At 42.9% G+C, this 23,228-nt stretch overlaps 2 protein-coding genes across 4 annotated transcripts in view; one reads left to right on the plus strand and one right to left on the minus strand.

The window, feature by feature from the left end:
* Window positions 1–13,404, minus strand: part of GABRB3 (gamma-aminobutyric acid type A receptor subunit beta3) — a 416,113-nt gene extending 402,709 nt beyond the window's left edge. The window contains exon 1 of the mRNA XM_070053326.1: window positions 13,301–13,404. Within this exon, the coding sequence (XP_069909427.1) occupies window positions 13,301–13,398 (98 nt within the window). The 5' untranslated portion in view covers window positions 13,399–13,404. The remainder of the gene's footprint in view (window positions 1–13,300) is intronic.
* GABRA5 (gamma-aminobutyric acid type A receptor subunit alpha5) overlaps window positions 1–20,649 on the plus strand; it is a 75,835-nt gene extending 55,186 nt beyond the window's left edge. For all 3 annotated transcript variants that reach the window (XM_008269750.4, XM_008269749.4, XM_051822230.2), the window contains exons 8-11: window positions 10,981–11,124; window positions 13,980–14,132; window positions 16,562–16,773; window positions 19,370–20,649. In XM_008269750.4, the coding sequence (XP_008267972.1) occupies window positions 10,981–11,124; window positions 13,980–14,132; window positions 16,562–16,773; window positions 19,370–19,672 (812 nt within the window). In that variant the 3' untranslated portion in view covers window positions 19,673–20,649. The remainder of the gene's footprint in view (window positions 1–10,980; window positions 11,125–13,979; window positions 14,133–16,561; window positions 16,774–19,369) is intronic.
* Window positions 20,650–23,228: the final 2,579 nt, after the last annotated feature.

A 23,228-nucleotide genomic window follows, 5' to 3' on the forward strand; every position in this document is an offset into this window, starting at 1 on the left:
GCTGGCAAGTTTATGCTCCAGGTAGGAATGTGCATAATGCAGGATGAGTTCAACATTTGGTAGATGTTATGTACACATGCAGACATCAGATTTGGGACTCTCTCTCTGTTACTATTTTCTCTTGAGGATTCTATGTCTCATGGTCCTCCTGTGCTGCGCTGACACTCCAGCTTCTTCCCTTTGGTTCTTCAAAGAAGAAACACTGAGGGGATCCTATTTGAGCATTCTTAGTGCACAGCTCTGACTCACAATTTTACATAAGAAGCCATTCCTTCTTGTAAGTGTCACCTCCCCTCCAGTTTCTGCCTGTACTTGGACCCTTTCCAGTGCTTTCAGGGAGTAATTTTTTATACGGTGTCCAGAGTTAATAGCTATGACCTAATTGCTGCCACACTGCCGTTCCTGAAAGTGATTCCAAGGGTTTCAAATGTTATATTGCTGTCACGTCAAATGGATGTGTAGAACTAAGAGGGGTAAGTGTGTGTGATGAGACAAATGGTAGGTTGGGTGGAAGTCGTTTTTTTCAAACTGTGATCTTCAAATGTTGTAGAAAGATTAAATGTACATTTATTTGGGGGTAAATACAATGGAAGGTGCGGGAGTCACCTGGGCACCTGGCAATAAGGAAGCTTCTGGGGAAAATCCCCAGAAATAAGGAAACCATTGGTCACTTCTGGGGTTATCACCAGGATTTATTTAAACTACCTGCTTCCCTGGGGTGGCTGTGAGCATTATTACTTGAGACAGAGAACTCCCTACAGATCCCTAAGTTATTTCATCTGGGAATTACTGATTCATTTCCTGGCAGAATAGTTATCCCTGTCCCTTGAGGAAATTTAGAATGATGTTTCTTTTTCTATATGAAAATTATCCTTTTGATTTGATAAAAAAACACTAAAAAAATCAAAGACTGTTATTTTTTATCATTGGTTCAAAACAATGGGGTACCCAGATGTAATGGCAATGGTGTGCTGGAGAGGCCACATGAAAGCAATTTGGGAAGAATCACACAACACAAACCTTCACTAACTTATCTCATATTTACAATCTACCAACTGCAGCTTAATCATTTATCACATTCAAGCTAAATTATTCATCTGTTGGGATCTCTTCACTTTCTATATCCAATGAATTGATATCAAATACATAACAGAGAACCAGAAGAAACACTTTTTGAACACAGTAGAAATTTTGAACTGTGCCAAATTTCTTATTATCTGCTTGCTATTGTAAAACCAGATTTTATTTGATTAAAGTATGGATGATTTATTTTTATTGGCTATTAATATCATTATTGTAATGCACAAAGCAATTAGAGGATTTTGTTCATGTATTATGTTTGCATTCAGTTGACCAAGAGCTAGAAAATTGTGTGATTTTCACCTTGACTCAGTTTATGTGGCGTCAGCTCAATACATAATAATTTTAAGAAATGTTCTTTCTTGTCTTTCATCTTCGGGATTTACTAAAAATAGATGCTTGGCCAAGTTGTTCACTTAGACCAGTGGCATCTGAGCATGCAGAGGCTAAATGTGATAGTATAATGAGTTTCAAATTACCCAATTCAAAAGTTCTCTGCTATTAGGAGACAAAGGAATGCAAATATGTGTCGTTATTCTAATGAGCCACATGCTCTGGTTTCTTTAATACAGAGCAGAATTAACAAACATTTCTGTTATTGCTATAACTACTCTCAAGAATACAAGCAGATACTGAAATTCACCCTAGGACATAGAGATATTTCCTAGTCCATAAAGAAATCTGTATAGATAATGCCATGGCTTTCATTTAGAAGCAGGTGCTTAAAAATATCAAAACTATTTAAAAAGAAAAAAAATCCTTAACTTTTTTAGTTCATGTAGAATGATGCATTAAATATTAGATGAAATCCTGAGATAACATCTGGATTCATTAAAAATAAATTAGAACTGGAATTTTCTTTGATAGATATCCAGTAGAGAAAATTTCTGGACATTGGGGGTAAATCTCGCTGTAGTGAGCTGTTAGTACATGAAGACATGAGAAATTGTGACTTTATTATTGAAAGTGTCATCCCTGGTATGTAACACAGTATGAGTATGAATGACTGAACATGGGTCTCTGAAAGCTGGAATGTTACAGCCTTTGAAGTCTTAGAAAACACTCAAGATTTATTTGTATTGTGTCTGGGTTTTGATTGTTTAACAATCACTTTGATGTATTAGTTAACCTTGGATGCTTGTGCCTTCCTAAAACCTAATCCCTAATGTAATGCTATTAGGAGATCACACGTTACTATAAGCAATCAGAGAAACAAGGCCACTCCCTCAACACATTGTTTGGGAAATCTGAGGCCTAAAGTGATGGTTTGTGAGGTGATTAGGTCAAGAAAGTGGAGTCCTCATGAGGGGGAGGTGTGCCCCTATAAACGAAGATCCAGAGAATAATCTTGTCTTTTCAATGCCAGAATGGACTAAGGGAATTACTGTTTAACAGATCCTTTGAAGGCTATCTTAGTCTGTTCAGGCTTCTATAGTAGAATACCATGAATTAGGTGGCTGATAACGTACATTTAACTTGTGTTCTTCTGGAGCCTGGAAAGTCTAAGGTTGAGGCAGACATACTCAGTATCTAGGGAAGGCCTTCTTCTTGATTAATAGGTTTCTTCTCACTGTGTTCTCACATGGCAGAAGAGGTAAGAGGAATATCTGAGGGTGAATTATGCACTTACGGGCATTAATACATCCATGGGATGCCACCCTGATGATCTAATCACCTGCTAAAGGCTCCACTTCCTAATGTGGTCATATCAGGTGTTAGAATTTCAGCATATGAACTTGAGGTGAGAACAGAGCATTCCATCTGTAGTATTTTTTTCCCTGGATTCTCCAAATCCCTCTCCTTCTCACATATCCTGCAGGGAGCACAGCAATGATGTAGGGTAGTACATTGCAGCGTGTGTCTAAGTTCTGCAGATGCAAGTGGCTCCTGCTTTGCGTTCTTCCGTTGTTTTAAGCATGGCTGACCAGTGTCTTTTTCCAATAGACATTTGGCCACACCTCTATTGTTCTCTCCCAAACAGGCTTTCTCATTCCCTTGAAGATGAATCAGTTGAAAACTGTCCAGATATTTCAACTGTTGTTCACCTCCTGCTTAGAAATTTCATACTTTAAGTCATTTCTTCTCCACTTTACTATAAGGCCGGGAACCAGGCCATTCCTTCAACACTTTGCTTAGAAATTTCCTTAGCCAAAATTTTAATTTCATCCTTGCAAGTTCTACCTTCCATAAAACACTAGCACATGAACACAATTTAGCCAAGTTCTTAGCCATTTTGTAACAAGGTTTATCTTTCCTTCAGTTTCCTTCCAATAACATGTTCTACACTTTTGTCTGTGATCTCATTGGAATGGACTTTGCCATTCTTTTTCCTCCAAATGTTCTATTCAAGATTACTTGGATATTCTTTTTAAAATATATATATATTTATTTATTTGAGAGGCAAAGTTACATAGAGAGGTCTTCCATCTGCTGGTTCACTCCCTAAATGGCTGCAAAGGCTAGAGCTGGGCCAATAAGAAGTCAGGAGCCAGATTTCTCCAAGTCTGCTGCATGGGCGCAGGGGCCCAAGAACTTGGGACATCTTCCACTACTTTCCCAGGCCATTAGCAGAGAGCTAGATTGGAATAGGAGCAGCCAGACATGAACTGGCGCCCATATGGAATGTGGCATCTACTATGCCACAGCGCTGGCCCCTACATGAGTATTCTCTGAGAATATTGAGGCTTTCTCCTGAACCCTTCTCTTTTCCCCTGGGCCCTCACCAGAATTCTACCTTAAACAGTCAATTCATGGAAATGTAGGATTTCTCTTTATAAAGATGCATTTATTTAGTTGAAAGGCACAGTTAAAGAGAGAGAGGGAGAGACAGAGAGAGAGAGCCCCATATACTGGGGCTTTCAGAGCTGAAGTCAGGAGCTTCATCTGGGTCTCCACAGGGGTATCAGGGGTCCAAGTACTAGGACTATCTTCTGCTTTCCGTGACGCATTAGCTGAGAGCTCGATGGAACTGGAACAGCTGAGACTTGAACCAGAGCTCGTATGGGATGCCGGTGTTGCAGGCAGGAGTTCACCTGATGCACCACAACACCAGCCCCAGTGTAGGCTTTCTCTGGAATATACCTCAGAGCTCTTCCAAACTCTACCTATAACCCAGTTCCAAAGTCACTGCCACATTTTGGGGTGTTTGTTCCAGCAGCAGCCCTGCTCTTCAGTACCAGTCTTTTTTTAGTCAGGCTTCTGTGCAGAATACTATGCATTGAGTGACTTGTAAACAACAGAAATTTATTTCTCATGGTTCTGGAGACTTGGAAGCCCAAGGTCAAAACACTGACAGATTCAGTATCTGAGGTACTCACTGCTTCCTGATTCAACAACCACACCTCTTGCTATGTATGTCCTCACATGGTGGAGGAAGTAGGGTACTTCTCTGGGTCCCCTTTTATAAGGGCACTGATTCTGTTTATGACAGCTCTATTCGCAAGATTGAATCACCTCCTAACGTCCCACCTACTGATATCACATTCAGAAGTAGTTCTCAATGTACACGTTTTGGGTTGACACTGGATTCATCTATAGCAGGCGTGTTAAGCATTCATCACTCTGCTAGTTGCAGTGAGGAACACAGCAGCATAGACCATGATCTGTTCCCAAGGAGCTGATGATGGACACATCTAGATAATTGGGCTAAATGCTTTTGTGCAGCTGAAAGCCATTTGTAATTCACAGACAGGAAAGCTCATTGTGCGATTCGTGTTTTGACCTGAATCTGGTAGGATTTGAATAGAAGGAGGCATGAGAGAAATAAGGACAAAACACAAATGACCACTGATTGATTGGTGTAGGTGTTGAATGACAGGAGAAGTCCCCAGTGAATTAAGCCAGTCACAGAAAGACAAATAGTGTATGATCTCATTTGCATGTAGCATCTAGAAGAGTTATTTCATAGAAACAGTGGAGAATGGGTTGTTATAAGAGGCTGGCAGGGAGAGGGAAGGATGGGGAAAGGGAAGGTGTGGTCAAATGATACAAAGTTTCAGGTTGGATGGGAGGACTCCATTTCAGTGACCTGTTGCACTTCATGGTGCCCACAGTTAATAAAAATGAATTGAACATTTCAAAATTGATAAAATAGTTTCCAATGTTCTTACCAAAAACATCTTAAATTGGTGAGGTTATGAGTACAATAATTAGCCGGACTGCACATTTCTCTAATGGACACATACATCAAAGCATCTCATTGTACACCATACATATGCACAATTGTTATTTATCAATGAAAAATTAATTTTTAAAAGAAAGAAGCTTCATTTGGGGAAATTACAGGATGATTGTTACAACTCAAACACAAAGGGCTACAAATATGAAAGTGTGAAGTAGCAGACAGAGTCCATGATGTATTATTTATCAGGCCCAAGAAAGATGGATGAAAATCCCCATCCATGGGGGTGAAACCAGCAGCCAGGAATTCCTATGAAATAATTACAAGTGATCAGAGCAGAGAGCAGGTGGTGACCAGATTAGAAGTGGATAAACAGGATGAAAGATGGACATAATCGAAAGAAAACAGAAGGATTTTAGGACCAGGTGATTTGGGAAATCCCGATTTTAATGAGGAAATTGGGAGTCATTGGAAGGAGCTGCTGGTTTGAAGTGAAAAAGTGAATTGGTTTATGAAAAGGTAGAGAATTATGTGGGAGATTTCCTCCAATCCCTCTTGGCTTCCTGCCCTGCTTTTCAGTTGTTTCTGCAAAATCCTTTCTGCTGGGAGAGTGGCAGTCCTTTGTCCTTTGCCAAGTTACCTCTCAGTTCATCCTGGGCAAGGAAAAGAGTGTGGCAACATCCTACTGATCTAACTTTATCTACTTAGTTTAAAGCAGGGATATTGGGTATCCATTAGGCTGTTAGAGATACCACATCTATATATTTTTATGTTTGGTGAAGATTTAAATTTTTATTGGGCCATTGATGTGTCAAATATTGACTGGTTCATCTCGTGAGACTGAGTCGGGGGGTGCTGAGTGGCCTGCAGGTCTCAAAGGAGGAGTGTGCTGAGGTCTTATGAGGTAGTTACTATGCTTATCCCTGCCGGGGCTTAGAAGAGAGGGGAAGGCTAGAGACATGGGTTTCCAACAACTGAAACCCTGGACATTTTCAAATCACATCAACTCTAGTTACCTGTTACATTTTAGTCTGCATGTCCTCATCATCGTAAGCAGTTCATGCACAGAGCACTACAGATTTCCTACCTAGTTATCAACAGTTCCCATGTGTCCCCATGCAGCCTGTTAGACAAAGCTGACCACCACTCTCACAAATTTGGTTTGCTTTTGACCAAAAATCAGAAAATAAATTCAAATAGAAAGATCTTTTCACAAGAGAAGATTTGACATCAAATAAACATCCTTCTTAATATATGGTTACATTCATTGTAGCTACTACTTACTAAGCATTTACTGTGTGCCAGGCATGTGATATTCATGGATATACTTTGTCCTCACAGCACCCCAGTCTACACATGGAGAAATGGAAGCATAGTTCTCAGGTTGTACAAAGTCACTCTGGTAATCAATGTCTGAGTCATGCTGTCCTATTTAATTCACAGGGAAAAACTCATGGCTCTGAACCGCCTTGTAGATAAGAGGTCAGTCACACCATCAGCACTTCCTGCTCAGGCTTCGAAGTGCTAGAAGAAGACAGAAAGTGTCAGTCCTGGAGAAGAAGCCTTGAGGCAAGCAGTGGTGAATTCCCAAATTGTTTGTGAGGGAAAATGTTACAGACCCTCTCGATGGGCTCTGTGACATACAGTCAGACGATGGTGAGCTTGTGTTTTCCGGAGCTCTAAAGCATGGCAAATCATAGCACAGCAAACCTGATTGCCTCACTCACTGTTGTCCCAACTAAAAGATTGGATGCCACATGTAGAAGTTTGTGTTTGTTGCTAAATGACTGAGCTGAAATGGACATGACTAGTCATTTCTTCCCACCCTAAATTTGATGAGGAGAACAGAACCCAGCATTGTTGAATGACATGATCACAGCCACACTGCTTCTTGCTATTGTTATTATTATTAATGCTATTAACATCACTGATACAATAAGTCACTTAATACAGTTTGACAAATAAGATCATGTGTCGATTTTAAATAGCATTCGTGTGTCACTGTGATTTCAAGTAACTTTTATCTTCTTATAACTATTGTATTGGATACTCACTGCAAGTGCAGATGACTCCCAACTTGGGATAAGGTTATGTTTAGGTGAACTCATAGCAACTTGAAAATATAGGAAATAAAAAAATATAGTAAGTATGCTTGACCTACTAAACATCAATAGCTTAAACTGGCTTAAATTAAATGTGTTTCAGTACCTTATATTAGACTACAGTTGGGCAAAATCATATAACACAAAGCCTGTTTTATAATAAAATATTGACTGTGAGTAACTTACTGAATATGTTACATTTTAAAGTACAATATGTGTTGCTTGCCCTTGCAATCCCATGGCCAGCAAGGAGCTACAGCTTGCTGCTGCTGTCCGGCATCAGGAGAGAGGATTAGACTGTGTGCCACTGGCCCAGAAAAAAGATTCTAAGTGCAGTTCTACTGAATGCATATTGCTTTCTATGCCTTTATAAAGTCAAAAAATCCTAAATTATAAATCAGGGCCATTTGTACTCTGGACAGTGCGAAAGGGATTAGGAGGACTCATGACTGAAAAGGCAGTAGGTTAACAGAGCTGGTCTCTGCCCCAACCTGCAAGCCCTACAGCCTTCCCTGCTGGCTTGCTTCCCTGGCCAACATGCCACTCGACCTCAGAACCTAAGGAAAACCCATGGGTAACACTGTGCCATCTCAGTGCTGTTGTGAGAGTGACCAGCAGTGATGCACTCAGGAGGGCGGATGGGGGAGGTCAGCCTGCACACCCGCCTCTGTGGCTCTCTGACTCTACAACTCCCATCTGTGTCTTTGCTTGGCCTCTCTCCAGGCCTTCAGAGGGGGCACCTGCACCCCTAGACCTCTGCCACTCTCCAGAGCACCTTGGGTCTTGAATTTTCTTCTCCCTTTGTATCACCTGCTCTCTACCTCCTTTCTCTTTCTTGCTGAGCAAACTTGGCACCAAGTAGTCAGCTCATGTGTCCTGTGTTCCATCCTCTTTCTAGGGAGACCTTTCCTAACTTCCAGAACTTTTTTTCAGTCACTAAAACCTACTGCCTCAAACTTTGAGTTCCTTTGTGAGCTTCCGGAATCCTGCTTTCCAACCATTTATGTCTTCCAAGAGTTGTAGTAGCCTATCTTTCTTCTCTTGGCTAGAGGTAAGACTCACAGTTCCCCTGCCGACTTGGAAATGGAATAGAGGGATTGTTAATTGATAATTATAACCCTCCTCCCTGTGACTGTGGCCACTGGGGGAAGCCGGCAGCACAACACAGGAAACTTCCCTGGTATGAGGCAGATAATCTAGGGAGAAAATACAGAACAGGTGCATAGGACTGCAGGCGCACAGCCAGCCTGAGCCAGTCTGGAATCACAGGGAAAAGGAGCTTGCTCTCTACCTAGAGTACACTGCCTCATTACCAGCTCCTGTCTGCTCCACACTCAACAGCCCAGCTGGAATCCAGCATGGCTGCTGAAATCCGTGTCTGACAGCCACAGCCATTCATTACGCAGGGTTCTGAACCATTTACATAATACGAAAAAAGATAAAACTCTCACTGCCATTTATGTGGAAATCAGGGAGCCATCAGATAAACAGAATATGCACAAAATTGCCAATGGTCAAAGTAAAGTAGAGAGCCGCATCACCACAAATGGCATCTCCCCGAATAGAGGAGAGAAATTATAACAGAATGCACATGAATTGGGAGAATGCCAATGCTGTCCATGTGAAAACACCTCTATATTACATAAAACAGAGGGTCATGCTAATTTAAAAAGCACACTTGACAAGAACACCACTCAGCATCCCCTGCAGTATGAGCTGAGTATAGCATCAATTGCTATACCCGCATTTACACTATTTACTTCTATTTAATATCTTACCAATGTTCAGGCCAAGATTAGAGTCATATCACTCATTTTCCTGACTCTGACTCCACCCTGGCCCTACATCCTCCAAAGTTGGCTGTCAGGTGGCCATCGCTGTGGAGCAGGATGGCCTGGGTATTATGAGTCTGATCTTTTGCCCGAGGCCAGAACCTTCTTGGATCTGGCCATCTTAGTGAGCACAAGAGCTTCTTCTTCTCACAGCTCACCTGGCATTCATTTACCAACTAGAGGAACCTTTCCTTTAAAATACATCCCTAATTTCTTCTCTCCACTTCTCACTGTCATTGTCTCTCTCCTGGATTATTTTAGTATTGCCCCACCCCCTTATGTCCCTGGTCCACCTGCCTTTCGTTCTCCCATCTTGGCCAGAGCATCAACTAGCATAAGCCACATATTCACTGAAACACCACTTCCACTATATTCATGACTCAGAAGAAAAATTAAAGGCCTGACCATAACCTTGGGGTTCTGCTTTATCTGATGTGCCCTTTGCCGTGCCTCATTGCGTGTCTGGCTTCTCTTCAGGCATCTCCGGTATGCTCCTGCCTCAGGACTTTTTCACTTACTTTCCCTTTGTCTGGGATGGTCTGCCTCCTAAGGGCCACCTGACAGCTCCTCCACACCCCCTGGATCTGCTGAGATGGCCCTTATGGTACCATTCCATTTAAAATGGCACCTGTTCCTTCTTCCTAACTTGTGTTTCTGTTACTGTCATGTCATATATATTACGTCTTACAGGTAATGTTTGTCTTCCTCCTAGAGGGAGTTTAGTTTGTTTTCCATGATACCCATTTTAATTTTCTGTTGCTGCCATGACAGATTATCACAAATTTAGCAGTTTAGAATAGCACATCTGCTATGCTACAGCTCTGTAGGCCAGAAGCGCAGAGGGCTGGGCTGGTTCCTCTGCCCTGAGTCTTACAAGGCCCAAATCAGTGTCATCAAAGCTGTATCTCCTCTGGAGGCTCTAGGGGGTGAAACCCCTTTGAGGCTCATGCAGGTGGTTGGCCGAATCCCATTGCATGTGGCTGTGGAGTTGCATTCCTTATTAGCTGACTGGCTGTCACCTGGGATTCATTCTCACCCCTCAAGGGCCCCCATACTCACTGGTTCATGGTTCCCTTCTTCTGTCTTCAATGCTGGTAATATACAGTGGAGTTCTTTCTGTATGCCTTGAATATCCCTGTCTGGATCCAGCTGGTGAGGGGTCTCTCTGTGTTTTGGGGACCAAGTGATTGTGTGGGCCCACTAGGATAATCCAGGATCATCTCCTGATTATGGAATCCATCACCTTCTTTCTATTCTGCCAAGTGCCTTTTGTCATGCAAATAACTGTATCTATGATACCAAGAGGTACAGGTTCTGCCTGCCCTGCCACCGTCCCACCAAGGACAGGGCAGGCAGCAAAGAGTTTAGAGTCCTGGACACCCTTGTCTGCTGCTCCAAGTACTCTGTGCATATAAGTCATTATGTAGGCCATGGAGTCTTAGCAGGGCCCTAAGAAGCAGGTGCCGCAATCACCCCGTTTTACAGGTGAAGAAATACACAGAGAATAAGTGACTTGCCACGATCACGGAGTGAAAGAGACCCATGCATTCTGGGCTCTGAACTGATGCTCTCCTTTGCTTTCTGCCACGCACTCTAAAGAGAAATCACATCTCAGGAATCACCAGGAACCATCTTATGAGCATGCAGACCTTTTGCAGTGGGGTGGAAGGACCTAAACCCAGTGGTGTCTGCCCTGGTCTGACCGCTCTACACTACTCTTTAGGTCCCATACATTGACTTCTAAACTTTTCTGTCCTCTCTCATGCTTCTTTTACCAAAACCTTTGTTTTTTTTCCAGGCTGGGAATGAGTCCATGTTTATGCCACTGTGTCTCTTTGCCCTACAGATGCATACCCTAATTCTGAAGTCGTCTATGTCTGGACCAATGGCTCCACCAAGTCTGTTGTGGTGGCGGAGGATGGCTCCAGACTGAACCAGTATCACTTGATGGGACAGACAGTGGGCACCGAGAACATCAGCACCAGCACAGGTAAGAGCAGCCAGGTACCTGCAGGACACCACACCATGAAGGAACTCAGGGCTCCTGACCCCTTTCTGCACCAGCCACACACAGTGCACCCTGGCCAGCTATGCTGACTTGGAAACACAGGGCACAGCTGTTGTGAGTCTGCCCGGAAGCTGTGCTCCCTGTCAGGCCCCTCCCCGCAGCTGCCCACAGAAGCACCAGCTGCTGCGACTGGCAGCATTAAAGCGGATGTGAGGCATTAATCTGCAGAGCATTTGCCACCCTGTGAGCAGGTCCTACCTGCAGCCCACGAGGACCTGCTTATGTAACAGCCCTGTCCAAAGCACTGACACACAGGACCGTCTCTGCAGAAGAAGCAATGGCTTCCTGCAAGCACTCCCTGTTACCTGCTCCCTGCCTCCTGTTCTGAACATCTCAGAGCAGATTTCCCTGGGGTTGAATTTGGGAAAGTGCAACTAAGCAGCATCAGAGGAATAGCTGAGGTGGGACCAAGAGGGAAGCAGATGCTCTCAGTTCCAAATGTGAAGACGGGATGGGGTGGAAGTGCAAAGAATCAGATGAGGATGACCTCCTGAGCCTTCAAGTTACACAATCAGATGCCTCCAGGCCCAGACCAAGTAGTGAGAAGGCGGTGCTATGGGGGGGCCAGGGCATTTCAGGGCTTCAGACAGGCTGCACTGCAGAAGACAAAGGCCCAAAGGAACCAAGGGATCCCTGGTGGCAGAGGGAGCTCTGAGCCCAGTCCTTAGGGAGCCCCTGGCCAGTGTCTCTGACTGTCAGCACGGTCCCCTGAAACGGACATTTAGTGCACCTCCACCCCTTCTTGCACAGGCACCTGCATGCAGCCAGGGCCCTGCTGACCATCCCTGCGTGCTGGGCACCCCGGGCGGATGTGAGAGAGCCTGGGAGCACTGCGTCTCCATTTGGTTACCACGCTAAAGGGAAAGGAAGAGCAAGCGGTGTGATTTTATGGAACGGAGGGAAAGGAGTTTGGGGTTGTGAAGAATTGTGGCAGTAACAGAAGACGTTACAGTTCGCAGTTGCTGCATATGGCTCTCCAGAAATTTATAACCGCTGTTTCTGCCCCTATTTATGTTCTAAAAAGGCAGGTTTCTCAGAAAAAATTACCTGATTTTCCTACTGCAAACTCATAAAACAAAAGTAAAATGAATTAAAAGTAGCAATTTCAGGCCGGCGCTGCGGCTCACTAGGCTAATCCTCCCCCTTGTGGCGCCGGCACCCCGGGTTCTAGTCCCGGTCGGGGTGCCAGATTCTGTCCCGGTTGCCCCTCTTCCAGGCCAGCTCTCTGCTGTGGCCCGGGAAGGCAGTGGAGGATGGCCCAAGTGCTTGGGCCCTGCACCCCCATGGGAGACCAGGAGAAGCACCTGGCTCCTGACTTCGGATCGGCACTGCGCGCCAGCCGTAGCAGCCATTTTGGGGGTGAACCAATGGAAAGGGAAGACCTTTCTCTCTGTCTCTCTCTCTCACTGTCTAACTCTGCTTGTCAAAAAAAAAAAAAGTAGCAATTTCAAACCTTACTTAAAGAAACTTCATTTCTTCAAATGTAAAGCTCCAGTTCTAGCTACTAACCATGCCCCTCTCCCTCTCTTTATCCATGCTTCTCACTCCCACGTTGGAGCCTGTTTGGCCCCTCTCCCTGCTGTCACCTGCTGAGGGTCTTGGGAAAGATGTGCCCTTCCACTGGCAGCGTGTCTCACGGTGCTGCTCCTTTTCTGAATGAGGGCAGATTTTGCCACAAGTGATTGTTACGGTTTCTTTGGCTGGAATGTATGATGTATTATGAATAAAGACCCTCAGAAAAACAGCCTCAAGATGGCCTTGCTAAGCCATGGGCTTTGCTTTTCACAGTAAGCATCAGAGCCATGTCATCAGCTCTGAACATTCCAGCACTCTGTCCATGCACATCTAATCCATGAGCTTGCACCAGAGGTCCGCATACATGGAGAACTTAATCCCGTTCTCCTCATGTTCACATGCAGCCTGCTGCCCGGTCACTCCATCCACTCCTTGCAATGCAGCCAAAGAATGGTTGTCCTCCCATCAGCTCAACTCTGCCTCCATGTCTCAGAGCATCCAGGGGTGCACAGTTCAAGTCACAAGGAGACTCTGGGACAACACTCCTCATTTAACCAGCCATCCACCCACCTCAGCTCCTTACCAGTTAACCATCAGGACAGCATTGTTCTCAGCGATGAATGGGAGGTCCCCGCTTGCCTTCCACACAGCCAGGCAAATCCAGATAAGGCACTTGGGCATTGCCAAGGAAATGCCCCCAGTCTCAGAGAAGAGGTTTCCCGTCTCTCTGGTGGGTGGCAGAAAGGAAGAGCGGCCAGGGTCAGTGCCTCCTGAGCTGCCGTCCTCTCCCTTCTTCCTGCAGCGGGTGAGCACACGGCCTGTCACCCGAGGAAGAGTGGTCCTTCCACCTCCCTGGAGCCTCTGGGCTGGGTACAAGGAGGGAGTCTGTCCTCCCACAACAGGGCTCTTTGATATCCCGAATTATATCTGCGGATCCTAAATCCTGAAATCCTGATTGCAGTAGCAGGCGAGGGCGCCTGGGAGCCTGGACAGATTGTGACTGGGGATTAGTAAAACACACAAATCTGATTTTCCCCAGAAAAACCATCCACCAGTTAAAGGCTTTCGGAGGCTGGGTCACAAGACTTATACATAAAGTGACCATTAAGAAATTCACGCATGAGATTCTACCTCTCCTTAAATCCAAAAATACGAATAAATACTTGTCAGAAGGTGCAACAAAGGGAGGTTCCCTGGAACTCCTTTGGTCCAGTGGCCTGAGACTTTAGGTGACTGATGCTCATTAATTTGCTTATTTGCAGGTGAATACACAATCATGACAGCTCATTTCCACCTGAAAAGGAAGATCGGTTACTTTGTCATCCAAACCTACCTTCCCTGCATAATGACAGTGATCCTATCTCAGGTGTCCTTCTGGCTGAACCGAGAATCAGTACCTGCCAGGACAGTTTTTGGTGAGTGTCCCCAAGGCGTAGCGGCGGATGCTTTATGAGTGGCCCTAAACACCTGCAAAGCAACAGCTACCACCATCAAACGTCCAGCGTCATCCTCTCCATTTGGAGACCTCGGAAACCAATGGGTCAGTTAGTTAGGACTTTGATTTTCAGGGTTGGATTTAGAATTTCCCACTAAATAGGGGTGGAAGGAATAATGCAGTCCTGTTTTGAGGCTTGAAATCGCCAGCTTATGTCTCTTGTATGAGAGTTTGGTATTGTATTTTCACACTTCCCATAAAGTCATCAGGCAATCTCCTCTGAAAGGTACATGCCATTTCAGAATTAACCACCAAGTGGCAGTGAATACATTACATGTGATTTGACGGTGGTAAACTAAACACACACATACATGCTCATACTTACATTGCTAGTCTTCTGTGTCCATGGGGTCTGCTTCCAGGGATTCAACCAACCATAGGTTAACAATATTAGAAAAAAATTTTGTCTGTACTGCACAGACTTTTTTTTTTGCCACTATTCCCTAAATGATACAATATTACAACTATTTACACAGCACTTACATATTAGGTGCAGATAATCTAGAGATGATTTGAAGAATATGTATATGATGATTTGAGAATATGTATAGGTTATAGGCAAATAATATGTCATTTTATAGAAGGGACTTGGACCTCTGCACATTTTGGATTCCTTGGGGGAATCCTGGAACCCATCCCCTGTGGATGCCAAGGGCCATTTTGTATGATAAAAATCTAGAACATCATTTTACATCCCCAAGGCATGACCTATGTTTAGAAGGATCTAGCTCAGGAGAACCCTTGGCACAGTAATCACAGTAGAGTGACACCCTGAAGTTCAGTTTCCTCAAGGCTAGGAAGAGATGGTAAAGGTAGTTTTGCAGGTCAGTTGTGATAACTGATGATCACACCTTTCAAATCTGTAAACTGATCCATATGTAAGCTCTTGCTCTAATCAGGAGTGGGGGATCTTTGCTTTGCCGAGGGCCATTTGAGTATGTATAACATCATTCGTGGGCCATACAAAATTATCAGCCTCAAAATAGCCCACTATAGATTTATTGAATTTCCAGTCCTGCTACTGGTTGCCTTGGCAGGACCAGACCAAATGATTTCAGGGACCTTATACAGCCCACAGGCTGCAAGTCCCCCACCCCTGCTAGGTGAAGATGTTCACATGCATTTTATGTTTGTGCTCCCTCAGTACAGGGGCCCAGGATCCAGGGAGTTCACAGGTGAGTGGCCCAGGAGTGTTCCCAACCATCGCACTACCTCCAGCCACGTGCCCACTCTACTTGCCGGCCCTTGCTGAGCCTGGGCAGCTGTGGAGGTTGCTGATGAGCTGGCAGCATTCCTAATGAGGGAAAACAGTGTGCGTGGAAAAGTTGTTTAAAAGTATTGCCCATGACAGTTTGCTTCCTGGAGATTCTCAATGTATGCTGGGATGTTAAAGAACCTAAGAAGATGCAAGGGCCTGTGTGAGATCATATACAGAGCACTTCTCTTGGCACAATGATCAGCTGGATTCCCAAGAAAAATCAGGTTCCTACTGATTTCTCATGAAACATTAATTCCATGCAGGACTCCATATTCAATGAGTATATATATATATATATATATATATATAAATACCTTTGGAGGGTAGCATTGAGTGAAATCCAACAGCGGCTTTAACCACCAGCAACATTCCACTCCTGTGTGTGCTGTGCTGTTCTGGTTTCCTAGGGCCAGCATAACAAAGCACCACAGATTGGGAGTCTTGAACAGCAAAATGTTGTTGCCTCCCAGCTCTGGCAGCTGGAAGTTGAGGTGCCAGCAGGATGGTCCCTCCTGAGAGCTGCTGGTGGTGGTGGTGGGGGCTGTTCCTTCCCTTCTGGTGGTTTCCTAGCTGTGGCACCATCACTCCAGTCTTTTTACATGGTATTCTCAAATCTGCAGGTTGGGTTTACCTTGGGAAATAAATTGTCTTACTTGTCTGTATAGTCCACTACTTACAAGGCATCCAGTAAATTTTTATTAAGTATTTTACTAGAAGTAGCATTAGTGTAATCACCACTTCTCTATTGGATTTCCCCCTAGTGCCACAAAGACACACATACCACTCATTTAACACATCTAGCAACCAACTATTTGATTAGTTCAAAGAAATGGGAACATGGGTGTATAGAAACCAGACACAAATCCTTGGCCTTGTCCAGTTTGCATTCAAAGAGAGGAGACAATTGTGGTCAATATAATAAGCAATATTTTCAATGTAATGAATGTGTTAAAGGCTATGAAAACATTGAGGGCTGATGGTGCTGCTTAGGATCAAAATAACCAGTTCTTTGGGTGTTGTCCTGGGGTCTTGGGTACCAATAACTGACCCCTGCTTCCGTTCTCCACTCTGTCCCCATCTGACTACTGCAGGGGTCACCACAGTGCTGACCATGACGACTCTCAGCATCAGTGCTCGGAACTCTCTGCCCAAAGTGGCTTACGCCACTGCCATGGACTGGTTCATTGCTGTGTGCTATGCTTTTGTGTTCTCTGCACTGATCGAGTTTGCCACAGTCAACTATTTTACAAAGAGAGGCTGGGCATGGGATGGCAAGAAAGCCTTGGAAGCAGCCAAGATCAAGGTATTGACTTTATTTTCCTCCTCCTCCTTTCTTTCAGATTCCCTTGACAGAGAAATTCCCTGATTCCATGTCCAAACGTAATACCAGGTCTTTCCCCTCCCTAGCCTTCTCACAACCCTTCCCATATATTCAGAGTCCTCACAGTGTCTTATTTACAGCAGGTCACTTTTCTAATTTACTTTGAGTCACTAACTTCATTCAAGCTAAAGCTCTGATGGTCTGTGAATGACTTGGGCTTATTTCTATTCAAGTCTATTATTTTTGCAAAAGTAACTCTCTTCTCTTCCGAGATGACTTGTCCAGTTTCTAATTGTACAGTCCATTCAGCCTGTTCTTTTGCCACATCGTCGTGCAGTGTGTCCTTCTTCTTCAAGGTCATGAAGAGGCACATTAATAGAAGCAGCACATCAACAAAACATGTCCAATCCCACTGACTAAGTGCTTTAGCTCACTTAAATGATGGACATCAGGGCCGGCGCCGCGGCTCACTAGGCTAATCCTCCGCCTAGCGGCGCCGGCACACCGGGTTCTAGTCCCGGTCGGGGCACCGGATTCTGTCCCGGTTGCCCCTCTTCCAGGCCAGCCCTCTGCTGTGGCCCGGGAGTGCAGTGGAGGATGGCCCAGGTGCTTGGGCCCTGCACCCCATGGGAGACCAGGAAAAGCACCTGGCTCCTGGCTCCTGCCATCGGATCGGTGCGGTGCGCCGGCTGCAGCGCGCCGGCCGCGGCGGCCATTGGAGGGTGAACCAACGGCAAAGGAAGACCTTTCTCTCTGTCTCTCTCTCTCACTGTCCACTCTGCCTGTCAAAAAAAAAAAAAATGATGGACATCAGTTGTTGTGAAAAGTATTACTCTGTTCAAAATAATTAATCATCAGTTATCTCAAGTGTGATTTGTGCCTAAATTTAAGGAATACTTAAAGAATGCTCCAAGCTGAATCATTTCCTTGGGGAGGTAAGAGTAACATACTCAGATAGGATATAAAGTAGCATATGATAAGCTGCTGATTATGCATGCATAAAACAAATAAGCATATCCTTTGTGCTTAGAGAAGAGGAGGTTGCAGTCATTCAGGGCAGAAGTCAAAGTATAACTTAATCTGTCCAGTGGGAAAACCAGCATGACGAGAGTCCTAGAAGGCATTATAGAAGACTAGCACTGTATGTCCTGCCTCTCCACCAGAGTCTACAAGCCAGTAACAGAAAACCAGGGCACTCTAATTCCATGGAGCACTCTCAGTTCTATCCTATTGACATCCATAGGCTGCTTATCGATTTGATGTTGCTGTTTCCTTTCTCATGAAGAGACCTGACCTTGCCCACATGGCTCTTCCAAATCTCACACTAGAGTTCCATATCGGTTTGCTGTTATTCTTTTGATGCAAAATTTACGTAGTATAAAATGCACAAGTATTAAGCATATCTGATTTGGCAACCATGTAATGTGCACCTGTGTATTCCTAATCTCTGTCTAGATAGAGAACATCAACAGCCTCCAGAAAGTTCACCATAACATTTTCTAGTCACTATCTCTCCCCATCTCTCCAAATGTAAACACTATTTGATTTTTTGACACCATACATTTTCTTGCTGCTCTAGAATTTCCTATCCCAGAGAAACAAAAATGTGATGCCCAAAAATGTATACAAGAATATTCATAACTGCTGAATTGATCAAGTCAAGATTGCATAGTCAATAGTGTGGGTAACCATCAAGAGAAGAATAAACAAGTGATGGCATATTCATACACAGAAATACTACACAGTGTAAGAAAGAATGAATTACTGATTACAGGACATGACATGGAGGATTCTCTGAAGTGTTGTGCTGAGATAAAGACAAATTACCCCAAAGAATGCATGTGTTATAATTATTTTAATCACTCCCCCCTTTCCTCTTTCAAATAGGGCATTCCCTAGAAGTCTCTTATATCCATGTACATTACTAACTCCTACTTATGCCTTAAAGGTACAGAAATGATGTCTGCTCTGTGATCTAAGATAAATGTTGATCCAGTGCATGCTAGGTTCTGGAGAAATGCTCAACATCAATATCAACAATGCCTCTTGTTTCATTCTCTGGCTTCTGGCTATGTGGAGTTACAGACTTAGAAGTCTGTGGAGGGGTGGGCACTTGGAGCAGCACTTAAGTCACTTCTTGAAATGCCCACATTTCTGACCAGACTGCCTAGTTCAAATCCTGACTCTTCTGCTTCTGATCTCGCTTCCCACTAACACACATCTCGGGAAGCAGCAGATGATGGCCCAAGTACTTGAGTCCCTTCTGACCATACAAGAGACCCAAACTGAGTTCCAGGCTCCTGGCTTCCAGGCTCAGTCCTGTTATTGCAGGTATTTGGGGAGTGAACCAGGAGATGGGAGATCTCTTTCTGTCTGTCTCTGTCTCTCTGTCTCTGCCTTTCCAATAAAGTGAAAATAAATAAATACCAGTTTAAGAAATAGTAAGTCTGTAGAGGACTGCCCTCTCCCAGGGATAAGCTGATGTTTCTGTATGCATGAGACACACACCCATAGAACTCCAGTGAGCTGAGGATCACAAGTAGAAGCCATGCCATTACATTCTCACTATGTTTTGCAGAAAAAGGAGCGTGAACTCATATTGAATAAGTCCACAAATGCTTTTACCACTGGGAAGATGACCCACCCCCCCAACATCCCAAAGGAGCAGACCCCAGCAGGAACCTCAAATGCATCTTCAGCCTCAGCAAAACCATCTGAAGAGAAGACCTCTGAAAGCAAAAAGACTTATAACAGCATCAGCAAGATTGACAAGATGTCCCGAATTGTATTCCCAGTCTTGTTCGGCACTTTCAACCTAGTTTACTGGGCAACATATTTGAATAGGGAGCCGGTGATTAAAGGGGCTGCCTCTCCAAAATAATCCACCACACTCCAAAACTCCAAGAGAGCCATACTTCCAGCGAAATGGTACCCGGGAGAGGGTGAGCTCAGACAGACTCTTCATATTTGAACACTATCTTTCAGGAAATTTTTGCATGTTTAATAATATGTACAAATAATATTGCCTTGATGTTTCTATATGTAACTTCAGATGTTTCAAAGATGTCATTGATAAATAAAGCAAACAACTTTCTAGAAAAAGAGGAGACATTGACTCTGATACTCAGACGCTCAGTATCTTAAATTGATAGTTTACAAACAAGATAAGTCTATTTTTAACTGTTCCAAGTGTTACCTACCGATTTTTTTATACTTCAAATGTCATTTCATACAAATTTTCCCAGCAAATAAATATTTTAGGAAATGCTCCATGATTATTACTTGACCAACAATTGCAAGAAACAAAGATCACAAAGAGCACATTTTTCATTAAAAAGAAACTCTGGACATTGATGTTCAGAATTAATTGCCTTTGATAATTCTTATTGTACTGAAATTAGAAAAGTACTGCATGATCTATGTTAAAAAGTAGAGTAGGCAAAAACTGATGCAGACAAATTTTAATAACAGAAATACATAGTATGTTAGATTAACAGGTAAAATATTTCTGAGAGGGAAAAATTAACTGCTTAAAATTATTTTAGGTTGTTTTGGAAAAGGAAATTATTTCTCACCTCACCCCATACTCCCTACTAGCCAAATAATGACCAAGAAAGAAAGGGAGATGTTAAAGCAGAGTACTTTGATGATGTTCTTGGCCATTGGCCCCAGAGGTCACTGTCTCCAAAACATTGACACCTCTCTTTCGCTGCCGCCAGCGTGTAGTGCTTCAGTGGTGAGAATGTGTAATTGAGTTATTTTCCGTTTTATTTCGTTGTATGTATTTCATGATTGACTTATTGCTCTGTTAGCTTTTGTATATGAATCTTAAATGTTCATTAAAAAATAAAAAATTAACTGATCTTGTGAGCATATATCATTTTAAACAAATCATGTTTTTGTTAACATTTCCTGAAAGACAAACAAACTAAACAATTCCTGTTTTTCAGCTTTGATCTAATTCTGAAGAGTAGCACTTGGAAAGAACACTCAGTTCAGCCATAGAGAGATGAAGCAGGCCAAGCCCGGTATTCTCTCCCATCAGTGGTGCAGTGCACCTTGAACCTACTTGCTTCCCAGGGGGCGTTTGCAGAGGGGGCATTTGCTGTGGCCTTGTAACTGCTCCATTCTTGCTCCGTGTCTTCCTTTAACTGTTTGTTAACTGTGATGAGGAATGCTTCACTGGGACCACCTGTTTGTTGTTTGAACAAATATTAACAGGTGTGAAAGGAGCACTTTATGTCCTGTCTCCCCCAACCCCAGCCCACCCGCCACCACATGACTCACTTGGAATTCCAGAATTCATAAAGAGGGAGTCTGACTGTTAACAAACTGTATCAAAATTAGGCCTGTCTAAGCTGGCCCAGTGCCTCAGTCCTTTAAATATGCAAAGATTCTATTGCCGCTTCCATAAGTAACTTCTGAATCTCCTAAACAGAAGTGGAAAGGTCAGCAGAAAAGATGCTCTTACGTGGTCCTCAGAAGTGCTTCTCCATTACGAACGATGATGCATTCGTAGAATAATGGGTGTGCTTTTGGTTACAGCACAGTCATAAGACCCACCAAAACAAAATGCAAACCTAAGGCTCATTATAAAGCTTCTGTTTTCATTTACGGTCTAAATTTCTGCTATATAGTGTTCACAATTTAGCTTTGCACTATAGTTTGTAGAAGCAGATGTTGTAAGTTATGTCCATATGACCACATATCCATCTCAATCACAAGGGGAAAATGATGTATTCTGTATCAGGTTGTAGTACTTTGCTTGACAAGTTCTAGAGTTCTAGCCTTTATTACAGAGAACCGTGAGCCCAGTGAACTCCAGTTCGACAATATGCCTGCTGCATTTACAGGCTGCTGAACTCTAAATCTGATGAATAATTAGTGAAAAAGATTGCATTAGTTTTCCATTCCCTGATTTTGTATTGTATATATTTCAGTATTTATCATTTTAATGAGAATGTAATGGAGAATCACCTTGGGAAAAATGATAACAAGGCAAGAAATAAAAATTTCTGCAAATAATTATACATTACAATGCCCTACTTTTAGAACCAGGGTATTTAAATATATCTCTTTTTACATCACCACAAATAGAAGAATATTCTAATAAGTCAGTAATCAGTATTCTGTACTTTCTCAAGAATCTAAGGGTTTATATAGGGCAACCTTTGACTAAAGTTGGCCTAAAAATGTATGTTTCTATACAGTAATGGAGTAACTATCAAAGTAAAAATAGCACAGCAAACACTGCTGAAAATTGACAAGAAGGTTGTAAATATTCTGACCTATTTGACATGTGAATGCCTTAGAAACAGTGCTATATATCTCTCATGGAACAAGTTATGAGAAATGGATAATCGAGAAATCTCTATTTTACAAATAGGAATACTTTAACCCAAAGAGGTTGCTAATCCATTAGCTCCAAATCATATCAAGCATCAGGAGAAAATGCAAACCCAGACACCAGTTATCATAGTTTTAATGCTAGGTTGACAATACCATGCAATTGCTTCCAGATGGATGTTGATTTGGAACAAAAATGTGACCTAAAATGGAAAGTCTTGCTGAAAGCCCTGGTTGAATTATTACCAATTAAGACTGCCATAGAGAATAGATTTTGCATTTAAAACATGATCTTTATGTTTATCCCTTATATAAAATCCTATTCCATGATCTTCGAAATCTGTGTTGATAGAATGAATTTCTGTTAGGTAGCACATTTTCACCACTCCGTGGAGTGGAGGGTAGCGCTGATTTACTGGAGCCAAGTGATTGGATGTGATTGCTCTTTCTAGAGTACACCAATGTGAATGATTATGGCAACTGTATTGGGAGGGGTCTATCTCAAGGGGAAAGCACAACTGACTATGAAACTGAGTCTTTAATCAACATTAGCTTGCATTGTAAGAGCTAGCTTCAGATCGAAAGATTCTTTTCTTTGGAAAATTGGAAATGCCATAGTTTGCTCAGTGAAAACAGTGTTTTAAATATTTAAAAATTAGTCTTAATGTCTTTTTACAATACTGGAACATCTGGGACAATCAATGCCATGAGCAAACATGGTGAATATTTGAATATGAATTACCATGATCACTGAAATTGCTTGACAGGTTTGCAATGATATAAGGTAATGTTTTTGAAACGTGCAAAAAGGTTCATTTTTTCAAAGATTTGCATGATTATCTGTTTTCCAATATCATTTTCAGTAGACATTTCAACCCCAATTCAAATACCCTGTAGCTTATTTTGAAATGAGCGTGGATTCTTTATGAAAATTTGTACTTCAAAAAATATTTGCAGTTTAGAATTTCTGTAATATAAAATCTGATTGTTTACAGTCCTTGCCTATATTCTCACTAAGCTAGGATCTCTTTGCTTTATAACTTGTTGAACACTTTATTTGATAGAGAATTAAGTCCTTGAATATAATGTAA

This window comes from Oryctolagus cuniculus, chromosome 12 (genome assembly GCF_964237555.1).
Source record: "Oryctolagus cuniculus chromosome 12, mOryCun1.1, whole genome shotgun sequence".
Lineage (NCBI taxonomy): Eukaryota > Metazoa > Chordata > Mammalia > Lagomorpha > Leporidae > Oryctolagus > Oryctolagus cuniculus.